This window comes from Mesocricetus auratus, unplaced genomic scaffold, assembly GCF_017639785.1.
Source record: "Mesocricetus auratus isolate SY011 unplaced genomic scaffold, BCM_Maur_2.0 Super-Scaffold_100042, whole genome shotgun sequence".
NCBI lineage: Eukaryota > Metazoa > Chordata > Mammalia > Rodentia > Cricetidae > Mesocricetus > Mesocricetus auratus.
The window spans coordinates 1,047,966-1,075,359 of NW_024429219.1; the positions used below are offsets into that span (position 1 = coordinate 1,047,966).

The following is a 27,394-nucleotide window of genomic DNA, read 5'->3' on the forward strand; positions in this document are numbered from 1 at the left end:
CTCCACCGCCAAACCCCCCCACACACACCCATTCCCCCTGGCTCTCCCCAGCTCTGGGCTGTCTCCGTAGTTTTACTTTCTCAGGTTATGGCTTCGGGGTTGCAGCTAGAAGAACATAATGTTCGAGTTACCTGTGAGCACGTTTTCAAAGACTGGTGTGAGTCTCACTAAACCAGGTGAGAAGAGGTCTCGGTAGACGCCATCTAGCCACTAAGACAGAGCTAGCCAATAAGAAGCTGTAGTCATCGGCCAACAGCTTTATAGCCAATATAACGTCTGCTTATTCATTTGGGGCTCAGGGGCCACGGGACCTGCCTGGCCAGAAAACTCATGCTTCTCTCTCATCTGTCTATACCTATCTCTCGGCTCCCCCTCTAAGAGAACCCTAACACGTCAGCCTTTTCATCTGGCAACATAGTTTGGGGAGGTTTGACTTTTTTAAAGGGTTACACTAGGCATTGTACCCAGGCCTTACACATCAGATGAGTCTTCACCAGCCACCACACTGTACCATGGCCCCCTTCACGAGTTCCTACGGTTTATATGAAACCCTGTTTGTTTTTTGAGACAGGGTCACTTGTAGTCCAGGTTGACCTTGAATTCACTGTACAGGAGAGGCTGGACATGAACTCCTTATCCTTCACCTTCGCCTGCTGAGTGGCAACTCATTGGAGCCACTTTTCAAAGGAAAAATACAGATATTTCTGGTTATCTCAGGCTTTCAAACCACGCCTGTCCCCAGCCCCAGACCAAACACTTGTTTCCGTAGACAAGAATGTCGGGCATGAGTGAGCTGAGCAGTGGACATTGTAATCCCAGCACTTGGAAGGAAGTGACAAGAAAATCAAGTTGTCCTGAGCCACACAGTGAGTTCAAAACACAAAGTGGGCAGGATGCCAGCCTAAGCAGGTCGGAGACACTACCTAGAATCCAGGCCGAATGGCACAAGAAGAAAAACAACTTAAATTTGCTTTTGTCCCATTTTTCACGTACATGCCAGCCGGAGGTTGTGGGTAACGAGATAGGCCCCATAGCTCTCCCTTAAACTCTCTTCTTCAGGGACCACTTTTGGTGTGAAGTGAAATGGCCTTGAGCCCCGCCCCTTAGCGGTAAGGTTGCAGAGACTCAACGTGCTGTGCAAGTCATCTCTCGTTGCCAGGACACATTCCTTGCCCCTCACTGTCTGGCTAGAACCAGGGGTTGGTTCAGACTGAGCAAACGCTGTACCACCAAAGCACACCCGGGCCTTAGGTAGACAACATACTTCCATCTTAGTCCTGGAAACCAAGGAGCCAACACAGAGAGTTCATGTGGACACTGGGGTTACCGTCTCTCAAGGCCCCTTCAGTAAATAACACTAATCCCCTTGAGGAAGATTCACCCCTGTGACCTGTCACCTCCCAAGGGTTTCATCTGCACATCATTGTCATGAGGAGTGAGGGCCTCAACACAGCAACTGAGAGATTAAGCTTTCGGTCTGCAGCACTGTTTCCGAGTGGGGAAGTGAGTGCATTTCAAGGGAAGCAAAAAACACAACTGTGGGGCTGCTGAAATGCAATGGTTTGGACATACTGCTCTTGCAAAGGACCCCAAGTTTGGTCCCCAGCAGTTCAAAGCCGCCTATTACTACAGCTCCAGGGGATCCAACACCCTCCCCTGGCCCTCCGTGGGCGACGACATTCACATGCACATGCACATACCACACACAAACACACACACATACACACAATTACCTTTATTTTGGTAATTCAGCATGTCTCTCCTGGACAGTCAGAAGGTACTGCCTGCCTGTGTACAAACGCTCACTTGGGCAAAGATACCCAGTTCTGCCTTGTGACAGATCCTGGCTCTCCTGCCTGGGTGGGATTCTTCTTGCCATGACAGAATTACTTGATGAAAGCAACTTAAGGTTTATTCTGGCTCGCGGTTGAAGGTACAGTTCACCGTGGCAGGGAAGGCACAGTGGCAAAAGCAGCTGCAGCCGTGGTGGCGTGGCAGGTGAGAAGTTGTTCACCGCATCCCCAATCAGGAAGCTGCTTAATTCCTCCTTTTTCCCTTTTCAGTCAGTGAGATCCTAGGCCACAGGATGGCACCACCCACATTCAAGGTGGCCTTCCTTTCTCAGTGAATCTCTGGGAACCGTTTCACAGACACACCCTGAGGGTCCGTCTCCTGGGTGATTCCCTACCCTGTTAAGTTGACAATGAAACGAACCATCCTAGAGAACCTACTGCTGCCTGCACCCCAGTGATCAGCAGGATGCCCAGTGCCCATAAACAAAACCAGGAGGAGGCTGTGCTCAGGTGTCCACGAGAAGACGCGTCTCTGCAGTCACATTCCTAAGTCAGCACGTATCCTGGACCACTCGAAGCCAGGTCTCAGCGGTCGCATCCAGCATGTACGCTGGAAGGAGCTTACCACACGACATCTTCCGTGCTTTCAGCCAAACACTGAGCAAGGTGGCTATCCACATCCAGCTGGGTCAGCCTGCGAGGGAGAGGAGACAGTCAGAAGGCCTCTGCGGAGAGTGCTGGCCACAGGAAGGGTAACTCCGCATGTTTCTAAACCACTGAGAAGAGTCCCAGACTCTTCCATGGCTGGTCAGTTGGAGGAAATGGTAAGTAAGGTTCGCCAGGACCTTAGTAAGTCGAGCTTCCCTGTTACCCGAGAACCCTTCCTTAAACCAGAGTCTTAGTCCTACAGACTCCTACCCTGATTAGTGTCTGAGAAGCTCCCACCTCAACTGTTGGCTCACTCATACTGGCCCATGCCAAAAGCTAGCCCCAAAGACCCTCTGGGGCCAGCAAGATGGCTCAGTGACTTAATCACTGCTGCCAAACCTGATGACCTGAGTTCAATCTCTAGGATCCACATGATAAAAGAATCCACTCCTGAAAGTTAGTTTCCCTCTGACTTGACTCATTGTGATATGTGCATATCTGTATGTACACACACACCCACACACATCTAACTTAAGTTTACAAAAAAGAGCCAGGCATTGGTGACGCATGCCTTCAATCCCAGCACTCAGGAGGCAGAGGCAGGCAGATCTCTGTGAGTTTGAGACCAGTCTGGTCTACAAGAGCCGGTTCCAGGGCAGCCTTTAAAGCCACAGAGAAACCCAAAGCCGAAAGAAAGAAAGACAGACAGAAAAAAAGAAAGTTTATAAAAAAGCTAGACATGATAATAGCACATGCCTTTCTTTAATCCCACCACTCAGGAGGCAGAAGCAGGTGAATCTCTGAGTTCAAAGACCACTTGGTCTACACAGTGAGTTCCAGGATGGACAGGGCTACGTAGTGAGACCACATTTCAAAAAACAAACAAACAAACAAAAAGCCCATCTCAGGCAGAGATCAGAGGGAAGCTAGAGACTCCACACTGGCCTAGACGTCCAGTGCAGGCCCTCCTCAAGTCCCATGCCTGTCTACAGCAGCTCAGGCTTATAGGTTGGACAAGCCTATCAGGTATGTCCATCAGCCAACACAAAGGACGGTTCTCATAAAAGCCCAGTCCACTGAGCTGCCCAGAAGAAATACACATGAAGGTAAGAGTCCGTACAGATAGCTACCATCTTCCAAGAGGTACTGCAATTCCTAGGAATGTTTTCATTCGGGGAAATTGGGGGGTTGTTTGTTTGTTTGTCAGAGGGTCTCCTATATAGCCCTGGCTGTCTTAAAACTCACTATGTTGACCAGGCTGGCCTTGAACTCACAGAGATCCACCTGCCTCTGCCTCCCAAGTGCTGGGATTAAAGGCATGCGCCACCATGCCCTGCTAGGGGATGTTTTCTTGAGGTGGAAGGACCAAGCCCCTCTGGCCCTACATGTCTGGAAGGCCCACACAACACATGTACCTCAGGAGTCCTGCACCAGTGGCCCTGGGAAGGGCATCACAACCGAGAACAAGGGTAGTGTATTGCCTGGCCTTCCACCTAACTTCATCTGGCCATCAGAGGGAGGAGGTGACCTAGACAGACCAGTTGGTCAGGAGAGCTTCCAAGACAGTGCTCACAGCCCGGGAGTTGATGGAGGCCATGTGGCCACCAACCTACTGGAGTGCCCATCTCTTACATATCACCACCAGGATATACGCCCCCAGACTGGCCAACATTTGTCCCCGCTGCTCAAAGGGCCCTGCTTCCTTCCTGGCACCTTATAGCCTTCCATCCTCAGACATCATCACATCGATCCACCAAGCACCACTTCTCCCTCAGACCCCGCCTTTTGCCCCTCCCTATAGCTCCTGAACCCTATGCACATGACCCCATGGCGAGTCTCCTTCCTATAGCTCCTGAACCCTATGCATGCGACCCCACGTCGAGTCCCCTTCCCCAGTGTCAGACAGTCCCATCTCAGTCTCTTAGAGCAGGGCCACTATCCCCCACTGAAGAACAAACACAGAAATGCTCTGACTCATTGCAATGCCCTCTGTCTCTCCCAGGAGCCAGCTCACCTTGTATGAGCTGAAACTGGTGAGTGGGCCCGCAGAAGTCCTGAGGTGGAACCCCACCAGTCCTGAGGACCTTCTGGATATCCTGCCGGCCAATCAGATACCCATTACCTTCCCTCACAGGCATCCCAGGCCTTGGCCTGCTCACTGCATCCTAGTTGACCCACACCCAGAATGGAAACAGACCTCCCCTAAGATTTACAGCAGAGGATGGACAGCAAGGCCCCTCCCTTACCTGGTTCCCAGGTCCCGTGACTTTCGATGGCTCTCGAACTTGGCAGTCCCCAACAAATGGTCTCTAAAGCCCCTGAGAGCCCTCAGCCCATCTAACCACGGTATTAACACACCCCTCCCTCCAGCTTTCTGCAAGGCACCTCAAGGTTCTGTGCAGATCTCAGCCACCTGTTGGGAGTTTCCCTCAAGTGGGTTCTCAGGGATTCCTCCAGATACTACTCCACAACCAGAGAGCTGTTTCTGCAGAACTCGTTTCACAGCTGGGCTTCTGCTAATTCCCAGACACAGCTGAGCCCTGGCTATGGCTAACCAACATGGATTCAGGGACTTCAGCCCCAGAATCTGAATATGAACAACCCATTAGAATCATGACCATGAGTTAGGCATGGCACACACCTGTCATTCCAGCTACTCTGAAGGCTGAGCAAAAAGACAGTTCAGAGGTTTAAGGCCTAAGTTACATATTGAAATAAAAGGGCAGGAGGACACACACCTGAGAGAGAGAGAGAGACAGAGACAGAGACCACCACCAGGTCTCACTGTAAAGACTAGGGTTTTGGCATCCCCAGCTAGTGGACTGTCTCACCAGCTGCCTATCTGACACACAGATATCAGAAAATACAGTGGTTTCCCTATCTGTGGGTCCTGCATCTGCAGATTCAAACAACCACAGATTAAAAAGTACTTTTAAAAACGGTGACTGTATTAAATATAAACAGACTTGCCCTTGTCATTATTCCCTAAGCAATACATAAAGCCACCTAGAGATGTAGGGTCTATGAAGTAACAACTGTGTTTATGTAAAAAAAAAAAAAAAAAAGACTTGAGCATCTACAGACCGGTACGCTGTGAGTACTGGACCCAGTCCCCAATAGTGACAGACATCTGTATGAAGTATCTGAATACAGATAGAAGCAAGATCTTCTCAGAACAAAGAACACTGCATGGTCAGCCTAATACCTAATACCTGTCACATTTAGGAATAAAATAGTGTGCCACATGGCTCAGACAGTGCTAAAGGAAAGAAAAACTGGTGTGGTCCTCCCTGAGGAGTGTCCCCAGGCTCATCTGTGCCAGCTTAGGTGGGCAGCAATGTCTGTACAGACTGCCCTCAGAGGACAATATGACAGCTCCGTCTGGGTCTAGCTACCAAACTGACCTGCCCAAGGCCAGTCTTGCCCATTGTGACAATACCCCTGCCACCTAAGCCCCAGAACATCCTGGGAGTTCCTTCAAGGGCATGGGACATAAGCTTCCCCCACCCCCAGCCAGCCTGATAATGTGGCTGCCACCCCAACGGCTGAGTCTGGCCAAACGCATCCTAGCTGCTCTACAGGTCAATGTAAGAACATGCTATAGTTACTGCAGACTTGAGCCTACCTTGCTGATACCTACTTTGGAGAAATCAAGGCACTTTGCCAAGCCACTTGAAAGGTACCCAACGGGTAGAGTTTCTTGCTTCAGTGTTCAGGAGTCTTTTCTTGGACAGTGTAGACATGCAAGGACTCCACAGAAAACAAAAACAAAAACCCTCCTGGAGCAAGAAGGGAGTGGGAACCCTGACAAGATTTTATGGGCTCTGGGAGAATGAATTTCCCAAAAGGGTTCCCAACCCCACCTTCTGCCCCTGGGTCTCTTCATACATAAGAAGATGGAGATGTCAACTTTACAAACCACTTGGGGAACAACCACAACCTGACTCAAGCCAGCCCCACACTCAACATCCCTTTGTCTGAGCTATGTGGGTAGGAGTAGAGATAGTTACTGCTGGGATTGGGGCTCCTCCCAAATTCATAAAGGTTTGATTCTCATAAAAAAAAAAAAAAGAAGCCACATTTTGGAGGCTGGGGAAATGGTCCCATTGATAAAGTACCTGCTGTGCAAACATTACCCACGTAAAAGGTACGCTCGGGCAGGGCAGTATGCATGTGCAATCCAGGTCCTGGGGTGGCAGGAGAGATGGGTGGATCCCTGGAGCTCATTGGCCAGCCAGCTTAGACAAACCAGTGAGTGTTAGGTTCAGTGAGAGACTCTCTCAAACAATAATGTGGGAACTGATCAAGAAAAACGTTTGACTGAGCTTGTACACACATGGGTGCCTCCGTACACAAACCTACGTGAACATACACCTATACCACACAAACAATAATAAGCACATTTTTGTTTTGTGGGTGTTTGTTTGTTTTGAGACAGGGCCTCTCTCCATATCATCTAAAACATACTGCCCTTGAGCCTAGCAACAGTGGGCTCAAGTCCTACAAGTTTCTGTACAACTTTAAGTAACAGTGGGCTCAAGTTCTACAAGTTTCTGTACAACTTTAAGTAGCCAGAGCTAAGCAAATGTGGTGGTACATTCCTGAAACCCAAGCCCTTGGGAGGTTGAAACAAGAGTAACGCTGAGAATCAAAAAAAAAAAAAAAAAAAAAAAAAAAAAGCAAGATAGCTCAGCAAGTAAAGGCACCTGTTGCCAATTCTGAGCACCTAAATTCAACCCCTAGGTCTCACACGGTTAAAAGGTGAACACAGATTTCAACAAGCTTTCCTCTGACCTCCACATACAAGCATGCCATTGCACATACATAAATATGTCTAGTTTAAGCATTAGTTAAATAAATCCGGTGGTGGCGGCCCACACTGTTAATCCAAACACTCGGGAGGCAGAGGCGAGCAGACCTCAGTGAGTTTGAGGCCAGCCTGGTCTACAGAGAAAATTCCAGGACAGCCAGGAGCTACACAGAGAAACCCTTTCTCGAAACAAACTATTTAACAAAATAGTTTAAAAAAAAAAAAGGCCGAGCCACATACAGGCACTCTCTCAGCCTCCCAAGCAGGAGGTTTTGCAACGGGCTAAGTCTTAAGTCTGAGGTCCGGGGTGGCACACTCACGTGGGATCAAATGCCTTCTGGCACAATGGGCAGCTCAGTAACGCAGGTGGACTCTGCACAGACACACACTCTTGGGTTCTGGGAGTCTGACTGGAATCTGGTGCAGGACGTCCTGGAGTAGGTGATGGAGTAGGTGACCCCAGGGAGCCTCCAGTCCCTTGGAACAACAGGTAGGAGTTTTCAGAGAAATCAAGGGCAGGTGGAAAAGGCGTCCAGGAAAAGGTCTTGGATCCCACAGTGAAGACCTCAGGAGCCACAGTGGGCTCAGGGTCAGGCAGTGACTCCTGAAAAACAGATGCCCAATGAGGTCATAGCCATCAACACCATGACCTCCCCCAGGGCCTGAGAACCCTCTCGCCCGGCCAACTCCCGTTAGTGCTTCTGGACACACCTGGCTGCGAAAAGCAGGCAGTGGTGGCAATGGCTGACTGTTGGGGGTCAAATCCACGGTCCCGCTCACAGCGCTACGCAGCAGAGCAGCCCACGGCTCGCTCTTACTGCCCTCCATGAGAAACCAGGGGCGGCAGTTGGGGGCCCTGGGGAGCACAAGAGGTGTCAGCCAGGGGATCCGTGGCAGAGTGCCCCGAGAAAGGGGTTCCACGGTGAGGGGTAGCAAGACTTGGGGGAGAAGGGGTAGCAAGGTTCTGGGCGGGGGCAGGAGTCGACGACAGTGGAGTACTGGAGGGAGAGAGTCCGGAGTGGGGGGGACAGGGGTGCGGTTCACGTGGGAGGGTGAGTGGACTCTCGGGGGAAATGGAGCCTGGGGCCAGATAGGCTAGGGGAAGAGGGGTGGCGGAGGTGGGGGAAACCGCAGGGTTGGGGCGGAAGAAGCGACCGCGCCCGGAGAAAGGCGGAGCGTGGCTGGTGGCAGGCCTCAAGAGTTGCGGGGTGCAAGTGTGCGAGGAACCCCGTGTACGTACACCGGACAGTCGCGGTACCCCCCAAGGTCTCCCCGCCGCCTACCCAAACCCCCCTGCGCCCCCACCCTCTCCCTCTCCGTTCCATCCCGCCTCACCCGCCCCCTGCGGGCGGCCTGCGGCGGCTCAGCCTCCCCCGCAGCCTCTGCTCCTCCTCCATCCTTCTCCCAAGAGCGTCCGGCGGAAGTGAGACGTATAACCCGACCCGCCCTCCGATCCGAACCTGCTCCCGCGCCCTCCAGACCCCCCCCCCACTACCCACTGTGCCAAGTGCCCCATCTCCCCTTTGTGACACTTGAAAACTAAGGCGCCGGGAATCCTAACCTTTGGGGGGGGGGACACTGAGCTGAAGCCTTGAGGGAGAGGCGGGGCAGGGTGGAGCTGCCCTCCAGCTTGCTGGGGTGCGAGACTGGTCCCACCCGAGCCTGTGCAGGCAGCTCTGGAGCCTGTGTTCCCGTCTCTCTTAACACGTGCAGATAGCCAGCTGTCAGGCCTGGCCTACCAATGCCACCTCCCAGCGGTGCTAGACAATGGCCTGCCTCGGTTCCCAGTTCTGCAGCCTTTCCTAGGATGGCTCCACGGACAGGACTTCCAGATCCAACTTTACCACCATTTTATTCCTTATAGGGTGGGCTGGGTTTCTCCACCAAAGAGAGAGAGGCAACGAAGCCGCGCAGACCAGCAGGGTACGAAGCACAGAAACCCGGGCGGGCTTCCTATCTCGCCAACAAACCCGCCCTGCAATCCTGCAGCCCGTCACTTGGTGGCAGCAGACGCCCAAGGCACTTTAGTATATGTAGTGGTGTTCACTAGTGGTCTGTTTCTCCACAGCCCCCAGGGGTCAGGGCTGTTCCAAAAGCCCGTCCTGCCACCATCTGACTCCCTGACCCCTCTTCCTAGGTCCTCCTCCTGTCCCAACCTTGTCTCCCATCCCTAGACGAGGTCACCCCCACCGTGTGTGGTCCAGCCTGGCATCTGTGTCCAGGTCAGGGTCTGGGGAATGGATTCTGGACCGAGGTCGTGTTTTATCTCTGCAGACTTGAAGAGGATGGAAAGTTTAATCTCCAGAGTATCCTAGAGCACACACCAGGGTCTGTTCTGCATTGAGGTCTTTTGGAGAGTGGCCATCTTGGGAACCTGCCTCGACTAGGCGGAAGAACCCAGAGTGGTAGCCAAAGGTGCCACCAAGGAGCTGCCCATGCAGGAGCTGCCAAGGTGGGGTAAGTCTCATGACCTGGGCCTGGGCCACCCAAGTGGGAAGGCAGTTGTGATGAGTCCCAGGTCTAAGAAGAGACTGCTGATGGGACACTCCCCATCCGCCTGTCCCCACTGGCCTGGCTCCTGGGCTTTTGATGAAAGTATCACTGTACTTTTGCAGGGGACCTTGAGGACTCTAGGAGGTCTGGCAGTGACTTCCTAGCGGGAGGAAAGGCCTGAGGAGGGTGTCCGGCCAAAAGCTGAAAGAGCCCTGTGTGGGGAAGAAGGCCCAGCTCAGCCACACCCTAAAACCAGAGCACAGGGTCCCTCCTGAGATCTGCAGCGCACCAGCCTCTCCGGTACCCCTCCTCTATAGAGCTCAGATACCCTGACCACCTACACACGTGCTATAGCCAGTTGGCCCCAGAGGATCAGAATGAGCCAGAGCCTGTGTGGCTACCCCGGCAGACTTACCCCAAAGCTGTGGGCTCCTGAAGGAGTTCTCTCTTCAAGTTCCGGGAGGCTAAGGAGGCACATACATGCTCTTAAGGCCCAGAAAGTGAGGATACACCATTATCTTTTGGCCTTGGCCACCCCAGTGGACTTTTGGCTGTCAGAAGAAAGAGGCCCTGACCCCAGGACAGTCTGCACCAGCTGCAGAACACAGATCCTTCAGGCTTAGGACTCTCAAGCAAGTGCCAATGCTGTTCTTCTGGGACTTTGCTCCATTCCCAGAACTGACTCTGTTCCCTCGTTGCCAACCAGGGAGGGGGCCAGGCCAGAGGGTTTTGTGGTCTACAGCCTGGAATCTTCCACAGAGAATGGAGTTGAGGGAGATCCCACTGCTCTATGCCAAGCGTGCAAAGTTCTGTTGCCACACACAGTCTCTCTATAGCTTGAGTTCACCTGGGGAGTACAGGATCCAGCAGCCATTTCTAAAATTTTCTTTTAGTTATTTTCTTTTTTTCATGTGTATCATTGTTTTTCCTTCACGTAGTATTTGTGCCAAGTGAGTCTGGTGCCCACAGAGGGTGGAAGGAGGTCTTGAATACTCTAGAACTTAGGTTAGCTCTGAGCCACCATGTGGGTGCTGGGAAATGAACCCCGGTTCTTTGCAAGAGCCCCCAGTGCTCTTAACCGCTGAGTCATCCCTCTAGACCCAACCCAACCACTTTTAGAACCCGGGGAGAGAGAAACGGGGGGGGGGGGGTGATGGGCCAACCCCAACAAGCCTGCATTATTATCCCAGCTGTCTGCAAATATTAACACACCAGGCTTTAAAAGTTGCGTTTGGGCGGTAAGTGGCCCTCGCCTTTAATCCCATCACTGGGGAGGCAGAGGCAGAGGCCGGCCTTGAACTCTTGTGAGTTCAAGGCTGGCCTGGTCTACATAGTGAGTTCTAGGACAGCCAGAGCTGTGTCCAAAGACCCTGTGTCACAACGCAAAACAAACCAACGGTTGAATTTGGCCTGGGGGAGGTGGCGCAGTGCAAGGATCGGGACCCAAGTTCAGTCCTCAAGACCCAGGCGAAGCCAGGCATATGACAGCACAAGCATATGCAATCCCAGTGCTGCTGTGAGATGGGAGGCAGGGGCAGAAGAATCCCCTGAGGCTTTCGGACCAGCTAGCCTCGTGCGCACAGTGCCAGACAAGAGACTGTCTCGAGTGAGGTGGAAGGTGAGGACCAACAGCAGAGCTTGCCCTCTTGACTTCCACACCTGTACTATGGTGTGTGTCCACCCTGGCACCACAGAGGGAAGGGTTGTTGTTGTTGTTTGGTTTTTTTGTTTTTTGGTTTTTGTTTTTTTGTTTTTTAGAGGCAGGGTTGCTCTGTATTGTTTTGGAGGCTGTCCTGGAACTCGCTCTGCAGACCAGGCTGGCCTGGCACTCACAGAGATCCGCCTGCCTCTGCCTCCCGAGCGCTGGGATTAAAGGCGTGTGCCACCAGCGCCCGGCTGTTGTTTTTTTAATGGATCGAAAAGTAAAAGTTGTACTTGGTGAAAAGATCCATACTCCTGGAACCCTGTGCTATGGTGATGAAGGAATTATTAACCTTATTGGAAAATAATTTCTGGCTGGGGCTGACGCTTGCACTGGGGAAACAACTTTGATTTGAGGCCCAATGCACATCCACAAAAGGGTATTTCAGTCCTTTGGAGGAGATGCAAGGGGGGGAGCAGAAAGTGTTCCAGTGTGGGAGGCAATGAGGCCTCCTGCATCCACAGAGGGACCCCTTCTCTTGGGCTTTGTCCACCATTAGACCTGTCTCAGAAATGAAGAAGGTCTGCCAGCCAGGTTGGTGTCTTGGCAGGCTCTTTTCTCAGGGTGTCCTTGACAGCAAGGCTGCTCTCAGGATCGGTCTCTGCTACCAACAGGGCCTCATTGGCTGCGGGACTAGGTGAATTTGCCCATCGGGCCCTGGTCTTCAGCTGTTGGGGCAGTCCAGGTCCTGCCTGGCTCCCTGTGCTCTCCTTGCCTTCTTGGAAACTGGGTTTACCATTAATTTACCGTACAAACGGGGCCATGACTGCATCCGCCGTCTATGGCCAAGCCCAGAAAGGAGCACGGCTCTCCAGTTTTCAAGTGGGACCTGTAGCAGGCAGGCACGCCTTGCCGCATGCGCCTGGTGCTGTTCTGTGTGGCAGAACAGCGGGACATCTACGTGGGGTACCCCAGCAATACTCAGGGGCTGTATGACGGTGTCCAGGAGGACTGGGCTGCCTTCTCTGCCTAAGTGGCCTTGTGACACAGCCAGGCAGCGGGCTGCGTTCTCCACACCTGCTGGCCTGTGTATGCCAAGCAGGCAAGGCTGCCTGGAGCCAGGCACGGCGGCATATACGGGGTGTGGGAGTGCCAGGCAGACAGGCTGTATGAGACAGTTGCCTGGGAAACATCGCAGGATCCGTCAGGCAGCAGAGTGGTTGTTCAGGCCCGCACATGGGGTGTGGGGGCAAGGGTGTGCGGGGGAGGGGGAGGCTCAGCCGTTGCAGCTCCTTTATGGTTACCTCCTCGTGCCTCCAGTTGGGGATCTTGGCCAGCACCCCCTTGTGCGCGCCCGTGGTCAGCAGGCCAAAGCCAAGGGTGGGGCAACCAAACCCAAAAAAGCCAGCAGACGCTGGGAGAGAGGGCACTGGGGTTGAGAACTTGCCCTATTTCAGCTCTCGCCTCTGGGTCACCCTTCTGGCTAACGTTTCCACCTGGCCACTTCTGTCTGTTCACAGTGGTCCTTCTAACATACTATTGCAAAGCCTCTTATGGCCTGGCTCTTGCTCAGTCCAGGTACCATGCCTTTGTTTGACTCTTTCTCCTAGGCGGCTAGCTGCTGCAGCCCCAAGGCCCAGATTTAATGTGAAGCCTCCCAGCCCTGCCCCATGATGCCCTTCTAGGTTATCCTGAAGCACAAAAAGTAGGGTGATTTTCAGAGGGCAGTCCTGTACACTGTGCCCCAGCTGCGTCCAGAACTTCAGAAGGAACCGCAGGACCACAGGGACCTCAGGGACAGGGACCTAGTCCTAGGGAGCAGGGGCGGCAGAAGGGGAAAACTTGGGGCCCCTCCTGTGGAGACAACAAGTCAAGCAGAAACCAAGTTTTCCTGGTGTATGGGGTGAGTGGGAGCCCCAGGGGACTCCCCAGGGAGGCTGTGGTTTCTCAGCTCCCACAGAGTCAGCCCTGACCCGGATCCAACAGCATTTACAGGAAACCTGCGCATGGGAAGGCCCTTGACCCAGATGCTGGAGGTCCCTTCAGCTTCTGGACACCTCAGCCAGGTTGGGTTCAGGTCTGCAAAGGCATTTGAAGTACACAGATCACGGGTGATGTTTATCACACCCTTCAGTTTCAGGCTGTGACCCGTGACACTTTGACTTTCTGGTTTGGGTTTTTTTTTTTTTTTTTTTGCTGATTTTTCCCCCCTTGCTCCTGAGGATAGAACCCAAGGCGTGCTTCCTGAGCTGCACCCCTACCCTGAATGGCTCAGAGTCCTTCACATGGCACTGCATGAGCAGTACGAATACTCTTTGCGCTGGAAAATCAAGCAGGTGGGCCATCCAGACCCTGCACCATAGCTCAGGCGCCTAAGGTCCAAGAATACAAGGACAAGAGCAACTTCTCTAGGCTTCACAGCACTTTCTAGAAGAAACCAGAACACAGTGAGCAAGGAGTTGAGAAAGCACTGCCCGGGGAAGGACTATCTTGTGTTTGCTCACCTGGAAGAATTGTATGATATATATATATATATATATATATATATATATATATATATATATATATATATATTTTATGAGACAGGGTTTCTCTGTATTGTTTTGGAGGCTGTCGGTCCAGCCTGGCCTGGAACTCACAGAGATCCGCCTGCCTCTGCCTCCCAAATGCTGGGATTAAAGGCATGTACCACCACCGCCCAGCTTGTATGTTATATTTTTTTTAAAATGACCTGAAATGTATTTGGCTCAACTAGTGTGTGTGTGTGTGTGTGTGTGTGTGTGTGTGTGTGTGTGTGTGTTTGGGTTCCAAGTGAGTGTATGTACTTATCAAGGTCAGAGATCAAGAGCTCAGCAGATGTCCACCTTATTTTCTGAGACAGTGGGACTGAGTTTTCCAGTTAGGCTCAGCTGACTGGCCAGTGAACCCCAAGAATCCAGCTGTCTCTACCTCCCCAGTGCTGAAATTACAAATGTGCATATCTTTTTAGATGGCTTTTGGGGAGATCAAACTCTGATCCTTTTATGCCTGTACAGCGAGTACTTCTCTGGTTGAGCAATCTCTCCAGCCCCTTGGCCCCAATTTTTATATTTCCCCACGCTTACGTTCCTTGTAGACTGTTTAGAGAAGCAGGCTTAGTTAAGACTGTCGCAGTCAACCTGAGCACTGTTTGACTACCAGACCTTGATCCCAGATACTATCCCGCATACCCTCAGTCACATCTCTTTCCTGGGCGCCCAAGGAGGTACCTTCTCCCAACTTACCCTCCATGTGCCGCTCTGAAACCCCAGCACCGAGAGTATAAGGTCCACGTCACTCCACGTCTATGTAAGGTAGAGTTATGAGATAGACAGCTTTTGTCTCCTTCTCTAGGGGCCTCCTGTGTGGAGCTGCTTAGGGACTGTGGGTAGCCCTCAGTGGAGCCAGATGACAGGGATCCACCGATGTCCTCTCTCGTCTCACAAGGCTTGGACACCTTCCCCAGCCCCCAAAGGCCAGCCCAAGCTCATTAGGACCTCAGAGGCTGTCTGTACACAGTGACACGCTGATACCTGGACGAGCCTATCACTACCAACATACAGCCCAGAGTGAAGACGAAATACACCCTAGAGGGCAACAAGCAGCCACCGCGTGTCCCTATGGGACACAGGGCCTTCCATTCTCCAGCTTCTTCCTCTTCCAGGGGCTGTTCTGTGGCAAGGACAGCTCTCCTTACAGATCTCTGCACTTAAGACCACTCTGGCTTGACCAAGACACGGCTGAGTCAGGTGCATACTTTCGGTGACCTGTGTGATGGGGGTGCCGTAGATTGATGGGTGTACAGATGAGTCCAACTGAGGCCCAAGGCATGCACCAAATGTCACAGGACTTTATGGCCAAGCTGGTGATGAAGCCAGACCTTCCCAGCTTATTAGCAGTAAGTGATGTCTTGCTGGGTATCAGCAGTCAAGGCGTGAAGTAGCTCTCTCAAGCCCCTGAGGATAGAGTCTCCATCCTGGGAGAACCAGCCAAAGTGTTCTGGCTAGTTTTAGGTCAGCTTGACACAAGTTAGAGTCATTCGGAAAGAGAGAAACTCAGTTGAGAAAATGCTCCACCAGAGAGGCAACCTATGAGACTTTATTTTATTTTTTTATTTTTATTTTTAGAGACAGGGTTTCCTCTGTATAGTTTTGTAGACCAGGCTGGCCTCCAACTCACATAGATCCGCCTGCCTCTGCCTCCTGAGTGCTGGGACTAAAGGCATGTGCCACAACAGCTTGGCCCAGACTTTTTTTTTTTAAGTTGATGATTGATGTGGGCCAAGCTCTCTGTGGGCAGGTCCACCCCTGGGATGGTGGTCCTGAAAGCAGACTGAACAAGCCATGAGGAGCAGGCCTGTAAGCAGAGTTCTTCCATGATGTCTACTTTAGATTTGCCTCTGGGTTCCTGCCTTGAGTTCCTCCTACTCCTACTCACGGAGGACCACCATTGTAAAGTGAAATAAATCCTTTCCCTCCCAAGTTGCTTTTGGACATGGTGTTTTTGTCATGGTAGCCTGTGTGGCCAAATCCTGCCATCTGGACTTCTTGCATGTTTTATGAACTGCCTTCCCAGGTTGTGGAAGACCCCAGAAACTGGCCCGGAGAGGGCTGTGCGCCTGAACTCTGCCCCCATGCCTAGCCACCCCTTGTCATCTCCCACAGACAGCCAAACTAAGTAATCCCAAATGTTCGAAGTATACCACCTCTGCAGCCAGGTCACAGGCTGATGCCCTTCAGTGTCCCCAAGCCTGAGTGCTTGGCATGCCATTAATTCTGCCAGATCCCAAGCTGGGTTCTGGCCATGGCCTGCCATCCTGGCACATACTGAATGAACTTGTGGAAGCCGCCCTTACATCACCTCTGCTCGCCTCTTTGGAGGGGACCCCATTCCTTGGGGACAATTAGCTCTTAAAATATAGTTTCTTTTCTTTTTTAAGATTTATTATTTATTATGTATACAGTGTTCTGTCTGCATGTATCCCTGCAGGTCAGAAGAAGGCACCAGATCTCATTGTAGATGGTTGTGAGCCACCCTGTGGGTGCTGGGAATTGAACTCAGGTCCTCTGGAAGAGCAGCCAGTGCTCTTAACCTCTGAGCCATCCCTCCAGCTCTAGTTTCTTTTCTTTCCTTTTTTTTTTTTTGTTTGTTTTGTTTTTCGAGACAGGGTTTCTCTGTATAGCTTTGGAGCCTATCCTGGCACTCTCTCTGTAGACCAGGCCGGCCTCGAACTCACAGAGAGATCCACCTGCCTCTGCCTCCTTTTTTTTTTTTAAATCTGGTTTGATTTGGTTTTCTCTATGTAACAAAGCCCTGTCTGTCCTGGAATTTGCTTTGTAGACTGTGCTGGCCTCCAACTCACAGAGATCCACCTGCCTCTGCCTCCCTAGTGCTAGGATTAAAGGTGTGTGCCACCAACGCCTGACTGAAATCGTTTCTTTACACGGTGAGTCCACCTGGGTACTGGGAGTGGGAGCCCTAGAGAAGAGCCCCTAGGCCAAGTCAGCAGGGACTTAGGAATTCTGCACGTCCAGGACTGCAGGAAGCCCTGCCTTCTCCCAGGGGTCTGCCCACTGCCCACTGCAACCAGAATCTGGTGGGCACTCAGCAGGTGTGAAGGTCTACTCCCTTGTTCACACTGCCTCATTCACACTGCCCAGAGTTTTCTGGACTAGCAGCTAAAACGGCCTGGGGAAGCCGTGCAGGGTGTGTACCAACCGAAAGAGGCGCTAAGCAGGGCAGCCTTGGCCAGCCTCTATCTGCGGTCACCTGCCTGTGCTGCCTTCTGTTGGCTGGCCAGGTTTTGCACCTCAGTCAACCTCTCCTGTGACCCGCACTTACTCCCAGCCTTCGGTCCATCTGCTGCCCCGTGCCTCCCATACCCAGCTCCTCTCCAGTGCCTCCCATACCTCATCTCTCCCGCCTGCCTCTGCCTCCCGAGTGCTGGGATTAAAGGCGTGCGCCACCACCGCCCGGCGGCGAACCTGTTCTTATACATGCTTTTGCTCTCCCTAGGTTTTGAGAACACAGTATGTCTTGCATGTAGAGTGAAATTCATGTTGGCCTGGACATATTTCAAGGGCTTTTCAGGGCTGGCACTAAGTGACCATCAACCAGAAGACCAGTATTCTCTACAGATCAGAAAGATTTGCTCCCACTGGGGTGTAAAATGGTCTCCTGAGTGGGCTCATTCTACTGCAAGGGTGCTATGAGGTCTGGGGTGTCTCTCTGTCACCAAATGTGCCGCATTAATGTGTTGAGGACTTTGTTCAGGACCTTAGAAGCTCTAGCCCACCTATCCTGGTCTCTGTTCCTCTGTGTGTGTGTGTGTGTGACTGGTGGGAAATCAAGTATGAAGGATGGAGAAGGACCCTGAGAGACCCTGTCCTGAAGACCTGTGAAACCCTGCCCTTCCCCTATCAAAAGCCTCCTTTAAAGCCATCAAAAGCCTCTTTTGAGGGGAAAGGGCTTCATTTGTCCAGCCCTGCCCATGCCCAGGGAGGTTCTGCTCTCACCAATTGGAAAGCTGTGACTGAGATGCATCCATCCCAGGCTGTGGAGTTCAACTTTCCGAAGCAAACGGTTGCAGAGGGCGGTGGTGAAGAAGTCACAAGGGCATCTCCCCTCTCGTGGGTGTGACTTTGTCACACTGAGGCTCCCGGAGTGTCTCAGAGTGTGCCCTGCCTGGATAAAGATGCTGTTTCTACACTAATGATGTATCCAGCTGCCCTTGACATATCACAAAAAGCCGCAGGATTGTGAGGGGGAGAATTCTTTTCCCTGTGAGAGTACACACTATTGAAAAACAAAACCGTTCGAAAGCATAGGTATAGGGCTGGGCATTGCGGTGTGTGCTCCGGAGGCAGAGGCAGGCGGATCTCTGTGAGTTCCAGGACAGCCAGGGCTACACAGAGTAACCCTGTCTTGAAGAAAAAAAAACAAAACAAAACGAAATCCACATAGGTTGGCCACATTGTGGAATAGAGGCCAGGGAGTGAGAGCAGAGCAGGATGGAGTCAGGCGCTCTGAGAGGCTGTTAGAAGAATTGGGATTGGTGGTCCAGGCCCGAGTAGTACAGAGGCCCAGGGCAGCCTGGGTCCTCAGCAGCAGCAGCTGAGGTCTTGTAGAGGCTGGGCACCGGTGCAGGCCTCTTTCTTCTCTTCTGAGTGAGAGAGCACCCAATGCCAGGAAAGAGCTCCTGAGCCCAACCTCCCCCTACCCCCCACACTCATGTGATGGCAGCCTGGCCCAGCTTCCAACTTTCACTCATCTTCCGTGTTTTGGGGGGGTACATCTTTGCCAGGCAGGTGCCAGAGACTTTAATACAGCAGATTGTTCCCCCCTCCATCCCCGGGAACACCCCTACTTTTTCCTGTGATAAATGAGGGCACGCGGCCACCGCCTTGTACATCCCAAGTCTGTGGACCGTCAACCCTGAAAAGTGCCCTGCAGCGGCCTGTCCTAGCTCTAGTCCTGCTCTTCCCAACTCCCCCACCCTCTGGGTGGAAACTCATTCTTGTTCCAGCCTCGTGGATTTTTCCAGCCTTGGGTTGAAGCCTCAGAGTTACAGGCGATGGTGTGTGTGTGTGTGTGTGTGTGTGTGTGTGTGTGTGTGGTGGTGGTGGTGGTCTTTGCCAGACGTCTCTTTAATCCGTGGAGGTTTCTTCAGGGGAAACTAAGGCTTGGCAGACTCAGCCACATGTCCAGTGTGTGTCTCACCACCAGTTGGCCTCAGAATCCCCACTCCTGAGGTAAAATGATCCTGTGGCCCTGGGCCCTCGGCTACACTCAGACCGCAGCCCTGAATTCCCTGGCCGGAGCGGTCCATGGAGCCTTGTCTCTATGCCCTGCTTCCTGCCCTCCTTTCTTCCTTTCAACTTTGTTCTCTCTTTATGCCTCTCCCTCCCTCCTCTCTCCTGGCAAGCAGATTGCAATCCAAACTTGTTATTAACTTCTCCCCTGCAGTTGTCCCAGGGCCCTTCCAAGTTAAATATTACTCATGGAGATGGGAGCCTTGCTGGGCATCTCTCAGACTGGAAGTGCACTAATCTTGGAAAGGTGCTGGGTGGAGGCAGATGCTAGGGCTCTGAAGCCTCTGAAGACCCTGCGACTGTTGATTGTGAGGCAAAGGACACCCCGAGCCGGGGTCTACACCTGGGCACCTCCAGCCTCCCCCCTCCCCTCTGAGTTGCTTAACCCCCCACTCTCCGTTCTGGCGGATTCTGCAGGCCCGTGGGCAGTGGTTCTGTGAGCAAGGTTAGGAGGAGCTGGCTCCGGGGCCCCAGAGGGGCTTGAGCTGGCCAGACGAAGGCTTCCCCTTTAGTTGCCCATTCCAGCCCTTATGCCAAGTTAGGGGCAGAGCCGGGAACAAAATGTTCAGGAAAAACATCCTTGTCCACCCCACACGATTTCTCCATTATCCCGTTGGTTTTCCTAACGGGAAAGTGGCTGCACGCAGATGTGTTGGTGCAAGCACCTGGGAAGCCCTGGTACCTGGGTGGCATGAGGACCCGACTCCCACTCACCTCACTCAGCCTGCCCACTATGGTTTTGCGGGCGAAGCTCAACTTAGTGCCCTGCTCAGGCCCAGGTCTCCCGGGGAGTAAAACTACATTGCCCGACTACCCAAACTCATACTTGGTCTCCTGCCACCCAGCCTTCCATTCCCCTGTGTGAGCCCATAGAGCAACCAAATGCTCTCCTGCCTCAGGGTCTACATATCTGCTATTCTGCCTACCCAGAATGCTCACCTCCACCCATTCTGGAGTATTGGTCAGATGAACCTAGGAGCGGTGAGGCTTTCACTCTATACCCGGCCTACGGTCTACCCCAGGGATCAGTGTCCCTTTCAAGACTCAGGTGGGACAGGCTGGCCAGTCCTTGGACTGGGGCCTCCCATTAGGCTGCTGTGCTTCCAGGGTGGAAGAGAAGCGCAGTATGGTCGGGGAGGCCATGTGTAAAAGCCCCAAGGCGAAGAGGTTACCCACATGACTGATGAAGTGTGGCCCTCGGGTTCATCCTGGAAGCTGCTCACCTGTGAACTTGGCTTCCTCGATGTGGAAGCCTCCCTGCTTGGCTCACCACTCCCCAGGATTCTCTGGCCTCCTCCCTGCCTGATGCCCAGATGGAGCTTGGAGTGGTCACTCTACCAGACAAGCCACAACTTCTTCCTCGAGGCAGTCGCTTCCCCTTCTGAGAGTTGAGCCACCTGGGTCAGACACTCAGTCCCTTGATGGCCCTCTAATCCTGTCTCAAGAGGCCTCTTTCCCTGCCCTTCACCTTGGAGACAGCCTTAGAACCCGGCTCCTGAGCACCGGGGCTGACTGGAAAGACCTAGTTGAACACCCTGCACACCTGGTTGGTGACTAGGTCTGTGTGGGGCTCTGGAGACCGCCACCGACCTGCCTGCCTCCTGCCCGGACCTGTGGTTGTGCCTGTCGTTGTCAGACGGAAGGCGAGTTGGGGCTTCATACCTGGAATCAAGCAGGAATGTGAGCCTAGAAACCAGCTTCTTCCACTCCTCACTCTCTGAGGACTGCTTTTCCTACTAGAGTCCAGCAGGACAGCGTAAGGCCCCACACTAGGGTTCCAACCCCCAGTGACCCTTACAGCTATGTTGGTACTTTTCTTTTTTTTTTCTTTTTCTTTTTTTTTTTTTGGTTTTTCGAGACAGGGTTTCCCTGTGTAGCTTTGGAGGCTGTCCTGGAACTCGCTCTGTAGACCAGGCTGGCCTCAAACTCACAGAGATCCGCCTGCCTCTGCCTCCCCAGTGCTGGGATTAAAGGCGTGCACCACCAATGCCCGGCTGGTACTTTTCTTTTTACTCGTGGTTATTTTATTTGCATTGCTGTTTTGCCTGTGTGAGGGTGTGTCAGGTCTCCTGGAACTCGAGTAATAGACAGCAGTGAGCTGTCATATGGGTGCTGGGAATTGAACCCGAGTCTTCTGGAAGAGTAGTCAGTGTTCTTTTTTTTTTTGGTGTTTTTTTTTTTTTTTTGGTTTATCTGTATTGTTTTGGAGGCTGTCCTGGAACTCGCTCTGTAGACCAGGCTGGCCTTGAACTCACAGAGAGCCACCTGCCTCTGCCTCCCGGGTGCTGGGATTAAAGGCATGCGCCACCAACTCCCGGCTGAGTAGTCAGTGTTCTTAACTACTGAGCTGTCTCTCCAGCCACTTTCTTCCTTTCCTCTTCCTCTTCTTCCTCTTCCTCCTCCTCCTCCTCCTTGTTTGTTTTTTTTGAGATAGGGTTTCTCTGTGTAACAGCCCTGGCTGTCTTGGAACTCACTCTGTAGACCAGGCTGGCCTCAAACTCAGAGACCAACCTGCCCTCTGCCTCCTGAGTGCTGGGATTCAAGGTGTGTGCCACCACCCGGTGCTACTTGACCCCTAAGACCTGATTTGGGTGATAAGGATGAGCATGAGTCAGCCAGAACCCTGCAGGCCACTGGAAGAGCAAGCTCTATTTTGGGGAACAGAGAAAGGCCCCCTTGGCTGCAGAAAGAGAGGTAGAGTTCTTGAAACCAGCTTGCCCCATTCTTCCACGAAAATGTAAGACTTTTTTTTTTTTTGAGACAGGGTCTTGAGTAGCTTCACACTCCCCGTATAGCCAAAGACGTCCTTGAGCCTCTGATCTTCCCGACTCTCCCTTCTGAACGCTGAGATTATAGGCTTCCGCCACCAAGCTGGTTTCACAAGGTGCCGGAGCTCAAACCCAGGGAGGACTTCATGCTAGGCAAGCACTCTACCTACATACACATCCACAGCTCCCAGGCACAGGGGAGGCTTCTCAGCTCTTTCAGTAAATGTCTGTGCCATAGTAAGACACGATGTTCTCTTCCTACCGAGAACACGGAAGACAGGAAGATATACCTTCCTACCCTATCTTGATCACAGGTGTCCTTTGCTCTCAGTTTGGGCTTGGGGGAAGGGAAAAAAAAAAAGGTGGCCCCTAATAGAGGCAGGCTGACTACAGGGAACCTGGGCTATGGGGAGGGATGTGACCATCTTTTGGAGCCTGGCCAGCACCTCTTAGAGGTGGGACGGAGCACTGTATGGTGACCTGCTTTCAGCCTCACTGGAGGGGGTTGGATGCACACGGGCACCCTACCAGCGCCTGGCAAGCCGGCTGGTTCGGCTGTTTCCCCAGCTCCAGCTTCCCACAAGTCTGTGGGCTCCTCAGCCCCCTGCTGAGGTAGCTGCCTCTCTTGGGAACTGGCTTCTGATGCAGGGGCCATGGGGCGCTTCCCAGACCAGACAGACTGCAGGCTGGCGCCGGCCAGCCCCTTCCTCTCCAGCCACTAGGGCCTGCGGCAGCTCCGTAGAACAGGGCAGCCGGTGTGGCAGGGAGCCCAGAGTGGGAGGGGAGGCTGCTTCTGGGTCACCTCCCCTGGGCCGGTGCCCTCTGCCAAGGGGCTCTGGCAGAACCACTCCAAGGGGCATAGAGGAGGATGGACGCTCTCCCCCAGGCCCCCAACTACTGGGCCGGCAAGGAAGCAGAGAGGTTCAGCTGTGGCCTGCAGACCTTGGAGTCTTGGCTGAGGGCTGCTCTGAGGGGGGCACAGAGCAGGGCAGACCCTGGGGGCCCCAGGCAGCAGCGCCTAGAGGCCTGGGCGGCAGGAAAGGGAAAGGTGACGTCATTGCCGCCTGGAATCTGCTGTTTGGAGGCGTCGCCATGGAGACCGGAAGGCTCAGGGTGGGTAAAAATAGCAAACCCAAGAGGGTGTAAGTTCCAAGAATCAGAGTCTGAAAAGAGAGAGGAATACATGTTCTTGTTGCTCACGAGGGCAGAGACGCCATCCTGGAGACTAATGAGGGGGAGCCATGGTGCCTCCAAGCCACTGTCCCCCCCCCCCACGGGCTTGTAATCTAGGTGTCCCTGGTATTAACAGGAGAGTGGCCCCCACTCAGGGTAACGGCATGGGACAAGCTCCCAGCAGGGCACATCTGCAGGCACATGGCCTTTGCTGGGACATAGGAAGCCGCTCCACTGGGGTGTCCCTTCCACAGAAAGGGGAAGTGGCCAGCCTGCTGGAGGAGCTCAGCTTCCTGCTCCTTCAGGCTGAACTCTGGCCTCAGGCAGACTCCGCGGGGGGGGCGCGCACAGAGAGGGCTTTTTGGCTTGGGCCCAGGTCCACTTTTCCTGCCCTGATGCTGCAAGGGAAGGTGGCCGTATGAGAAAAACACCCTCTTCCTTTGCAGGAGCCCGATTTTCTCTCTGGAACAGGCTGGGATAGGGCCAGCACTCAGAATTATCCGGTGCACACTGTTGGCATGCCTCTGCAGCAGTCCCCCCCACACACACCTCACCCCCTAGGGGTCTGCTGTGCCCTTACAGGTTCCTTTAAGTCCAGGCCACAGAAATACAGCAGGGGGCTTGAGGGGCTGGAGGAGCCCTACTTCACAGGAACTGAGGCCCGGGCGAGAGGATTCCCTGGATTTCTGGGCCCGGCCACGGGAATCAGCAAGTAAACTCAGCACCTGAGAGGGCTCCTCCCCCAGCAGGCACTTTCCAGAATCCCAAAGGAACCTGGCCAAAGTAGAATTGTAGTTGCCGACTAGATAACACTGAGCTTGAGGCCCCCAGGAGGACTTAGGTGCCCTGAGGTGGACCAAGAGCCTTCCCCCACGAGTGGCAGAGACAAAAGTCTGCCCTATCGCTGGTGGCTGTCTGCCCTGGAACCCACGCAGTCCTGGCGTGGTCTGGAGGACTGCTTCCTTCCTTTTTCTCTCCCTCTCTCTCACTCCTACTTCCCTCTTCCCTCCCTCCTTCCTTCCTTCTTTTGCATTTCTGCCCTGGGCTCCCTGAGGCGCCATGTCCTGGGCATCTGGGCTCATGTGTCCCCCTGTTGGCAAATACCATTGTTTTCTGGTGGCTGGGTCCCTTTTAGGCGGGAGCAGGGGGTGGGGGCAGCTCCTTCCCTGAACAGGGTCTGTCCTTTCATGCCCAGACCTCCCTTGGCTTGGCAGTTGGCGGTTGTTGGGAAGAGTGAGGGTAAACGGAGCCCCACGAAGGGGGAGCTGTTCCCCCAAGAAATAGCTCGAATGCCTTATGTAATGCGTGAGCTCACTGCTAGGGCCTGCCAGAAATGACGGCACGAGGGCGGGCTGGCGGGAGGGGGGGCCCTGCTCAGGAACCAAGTGTGGCTCAGATTTACGAGGAGGCCCTGCTTCCAGGAGAGAGGGGCCTGGGGCCTGTACAAGGGGAGGAGGATGCCGCACCAGCCCCGGGGGTGCAGGGGCAGCAGGGATACAGGCTAGGTCCTTGAGTGGGGGAGCAAGAAGGGGCCCCAGAGCCTGAATGTGGGGGAGGGATGTGGTGTTGTGACTGGCCCCCTGCGCTGTAGGGTGTGTCGGGGATAGCTGTGTGGACGGATCACCAAGCAGCCACAGACCCAAGTCCACCCTGCTGCCCCCACCAGCCTGATGCCAGAAAGAACCATGATTCAGAGGAAAGGGCTCCTCCTCAGTTACCCAGGGACCCTCCCTGGAGAAGCTCTGGAGGGTGTGGAGGAGTAGCGGGCAGGCAGGGCTATTTCTGATAGCCCCAGCTGCCCTCTGCCTCCCTCTGCACCCTCCATTCACGGTATGGTGAACCAAGGCCTATGCTTGCTCTAAGAGTGGCTCTGGTGAGACTGGATTCCAAGACCTACAGCTCTTCCCTCACCTTTCTTCGCTTATGGCATCTGGGCCCCACCCGGGGTTCCTCTGCCTCTCTGGGGCACGTCAGGCATCACCTCCCTCCTATGGCAGGGCTAAACACTAGGTGTGCACCCAGGGTGGGGTCAGGGCAGCATCTTGGTGGTCATCCTCTGGGAGAATTTTAGGTCCAAAGATGGAGGGAGCTTCGAAGAGGCTATGTTGGAGGCCACCGGTGGTGCTTCCCTGGGACCAGGGCTATCAGTAGGCTTAGAGAATGAAAAGTTTCTACACCCCGATAAGCCTCTCCACCGACGCAGCAATCCAAATCAGACCAAATCAAACCGAATTAGAAAAAGCCCACGTTTAACGGATACAACGCTCCCCGGTGGCCTTCCAGCCCCTCCAGAGAGGAGACGGGAAAGGGATACCGGAAAAAACCACAAAGTCTGATTTCTAGGGGGCAGTTTAAACACCCTGTGGGAGTGGTCTTGAGCATCTCTGGGGGAGGGTTCATCATTTGGCCTGCTTTCTGAGATGCAGCAAGGTTTGGAGGGAGGTGGGGGAAGGGGACTTGGGTGGAATTTCCACCATAACATCCCAGACTCTTTGGGTATATATGGATGCCAGCGACTGGGGTGAAGCTTCTACCTTAACTGTCTGGTCTGGGAAGCGCCCCATGGCCCCTGCATCAGAAGTCAGCTCCCCACAGAGGCAGCTACCTCAGCAGGGAGACTGAGGAGCCCACAGACTTGTGGGAAGCTGGAGCGGGGAAACAGCCGAACCAGCCGGCCACGCAGGAGTCTTCTCCCAGAGCAGACCTGAACTACCACCACCTTACTTCAAACCACTTCTGCTGGGACGTGGAACTGCTCCCTAAGATGTAGTGAGAGTCTCCTGTCTGCTTCCAGCCTTGAAAGCCAGCAAACCCTGGCAACCAGCCATGGGGTGGGGGTGAGTACACCAGACATGAGGGATCTGGGTCAGCCAAGTCTTGAGAGGTGGGAAGCCCCTGGGGAGGGTCTCATGCCCTGCTTTACAGGTTTGGGGGAGAAGAGTGGAGAGAGGTTGGGGCTGCCTGAGGAGCTCAGCATGGAACTGATTCACTGGGGGTGGGGGGTTGCATGGAGGAGGAGAGCAGGCTAGGACTCTCATGATGGCTTGGTCTGGGCCTGAAGGTTGGACTTCCTCTACAGAAGGGGAAGATAGATTTTTAGGGCCTTGCCTGACTGCTGGGAGGCACAACAGGTATGTCTCATGGGTAGGAGTCTGTTTTTTTTTATTATTTTATTTATTTATTGTGTATACACTCTTCTGCCTGCAGGCCAGCGGAGAGCACCAGATCTCATTCAAGGTGGTTGTGAGCCACCATGTGGTTGCCGGGAATTGAACTCAGGACCTCTGGAAGAACAGTCAGTGCTCTTAACCTCTGAGCCATCTCTCCAGCCCCCGGGTAGGGGTCTGTTGTAGAGACTCCTTAAGAACCATGGGGTCCGGCCCTGAGAATATACCCCGCCCTGTACGTTCTAGGTGATTCGGTGTGAACCCTGTGAGCACAACTCACCTTGATTTCCCAACCCCGTAACTAGTCAGTGCCCTCGAATGGCTGCGTGTGCTGTGCAAACATGAACACAACCCTTTGAGACTCACGGTGAAGTAAGTCCAGCACCAGGGCTGGCTCCTGATCTTGTGACACATGAAATTCTACCATTATTTTCCCAACTACACTGCAGTTTTGGGCCCTGGGAGAGGCATTGAGGTGTGGTCTTAACTCTTGGAGGAGCAGGGTAAACCTTTATGGGACGAGGACAGTGCCACTGTTGCCCACGTGTCAGGCAAAGGGGCAGCAAAGGGAGTCCACAGGGCGATACGGGATGCACCGGTATTGCCGTGATCCCTGCCCCCTCTACCCTGAAGCCCCTGGGCCTTCTGCCCTCATGTTTTACACATGATCCCTTTTAACCACTCGGGACCACAGCTTTAGCCTTGGGGCTCAGGCCTGGCAGAGTGCTGTAGGCCATGGGCACGAGGCGGCTCTGCTGTGATCATCACAGTGTGGCTGGAGCCTAAGGCAGGCTATTGCTGGTTAGGTGCACATTCCAGAACGGCACAGCACGCTTCGGGGAGCAGGGTCCAGGAGGCTTTGGTGGGACTGTAGCGTAGGGTGTCCATGTATGCTCTCCTCCAGGCTCGGTGTACAGCTCCTCCAGCCCAGCCTTTGCTGGAATGCCCTGTTTGCTGTCCACGGGCTTTTGGACACATCATCGGCTCCAGACCGGAAGCTGCTCCGGATGGGAGCCCCCTCATTCCTGCTGCGGCGCTGGACCTTCAGCCTTAGAACTACGTGTTGGGCAA

At 53.6% G+C, this 27,394-nt stretch overlaps 1 protein-coding gene and 1 long non-coding RNA gene across 4 annotated transcripts; one reads left to right on the plus strand and one right to left on the minus strand.

The window, feature by feature from the left end:
- Positions 1-1,720: 1,720 nt before the first annotated feature.
- Positions 1,721-10,577, minus strand: Faap20 (FA core complex associated protein 20). 2 transcript variants are annotated; one of them, XM_040735050.1, is made up of 4 exons: positions 10,160-10,577; positions 7,963-8,107; positions 7,572-7,855; positions 1,721-2,487 (listed from the first exon to the last, which is right to left on the minus strand). In XM_040735050.1, exons 2-4 carry the CDS (start codon positions 8,077-8,079, stop codon positions 2,415-2,417), a joined length of 474 nt encoding a protein of 157 aa, XP_040590984.1. In that variant the 5' UTR covers positions 8,080-8,107; positions 10,160-10,577; the 3' UTR covers positions 1,721-2,414. The 2 variants fall into 2 exon arrangements, with proteins under 2 accessions (XP_040590984.1, XP_005079298.1); XM_005079241.4 differs by lacking the exon at positions 10,160-10,577 and adding an exon at positions 8,587-8,685.
- On the plus strand, positions 8,423-10,527 carry LOC110342676. Of its 2 annotated transcripts, none has more exons than XR_005872910.1 (3): positions 8,423-8,483; positions 9,526-9,708; positions 9,867-10,527. It is a non-coding gene; the product is annotated as an uncharacterized LOC110342676 (long non-coding RNA). The 2 variants fall into 2 exon arrangements; XR_002384819.2 differs by lacking the exon at positions 8,423-8,483 and adding an exon at positions 8,928-9,174.
- Positions 10,578-27,394: the final 16,817 nt, after the last annotated feature.

What these genes read in the sequence shown, in the direction of transcription:
- Faap20 (XM_005079241.4), bottom strand. Translation starts at nt 8,648, where the DNA reads ATGGAGGAGGAGCAGAGGCTGCGGGGGAGGCTGAGCCGCCGCAGGCCG. An exon ending in AGGCCGCCCGCAGGGGGCGG is followed by an intron (nt 8,108 to 8,586) that starts GTGAGGCGGGAT and finishes TGTGCTCCCCAG; the next exon opens with GGCCCCCAACTGCCGCCCCT. An exon ending in TGCCTGCTTTTCGCAGCCAG is followed by an intron (nt 7,856 to 7,962) that starts GTGTGTCCAGAA and finishes TCTGTTTTTCAG; the next exon opens with GAGTCACTGCCTGACCCTGA.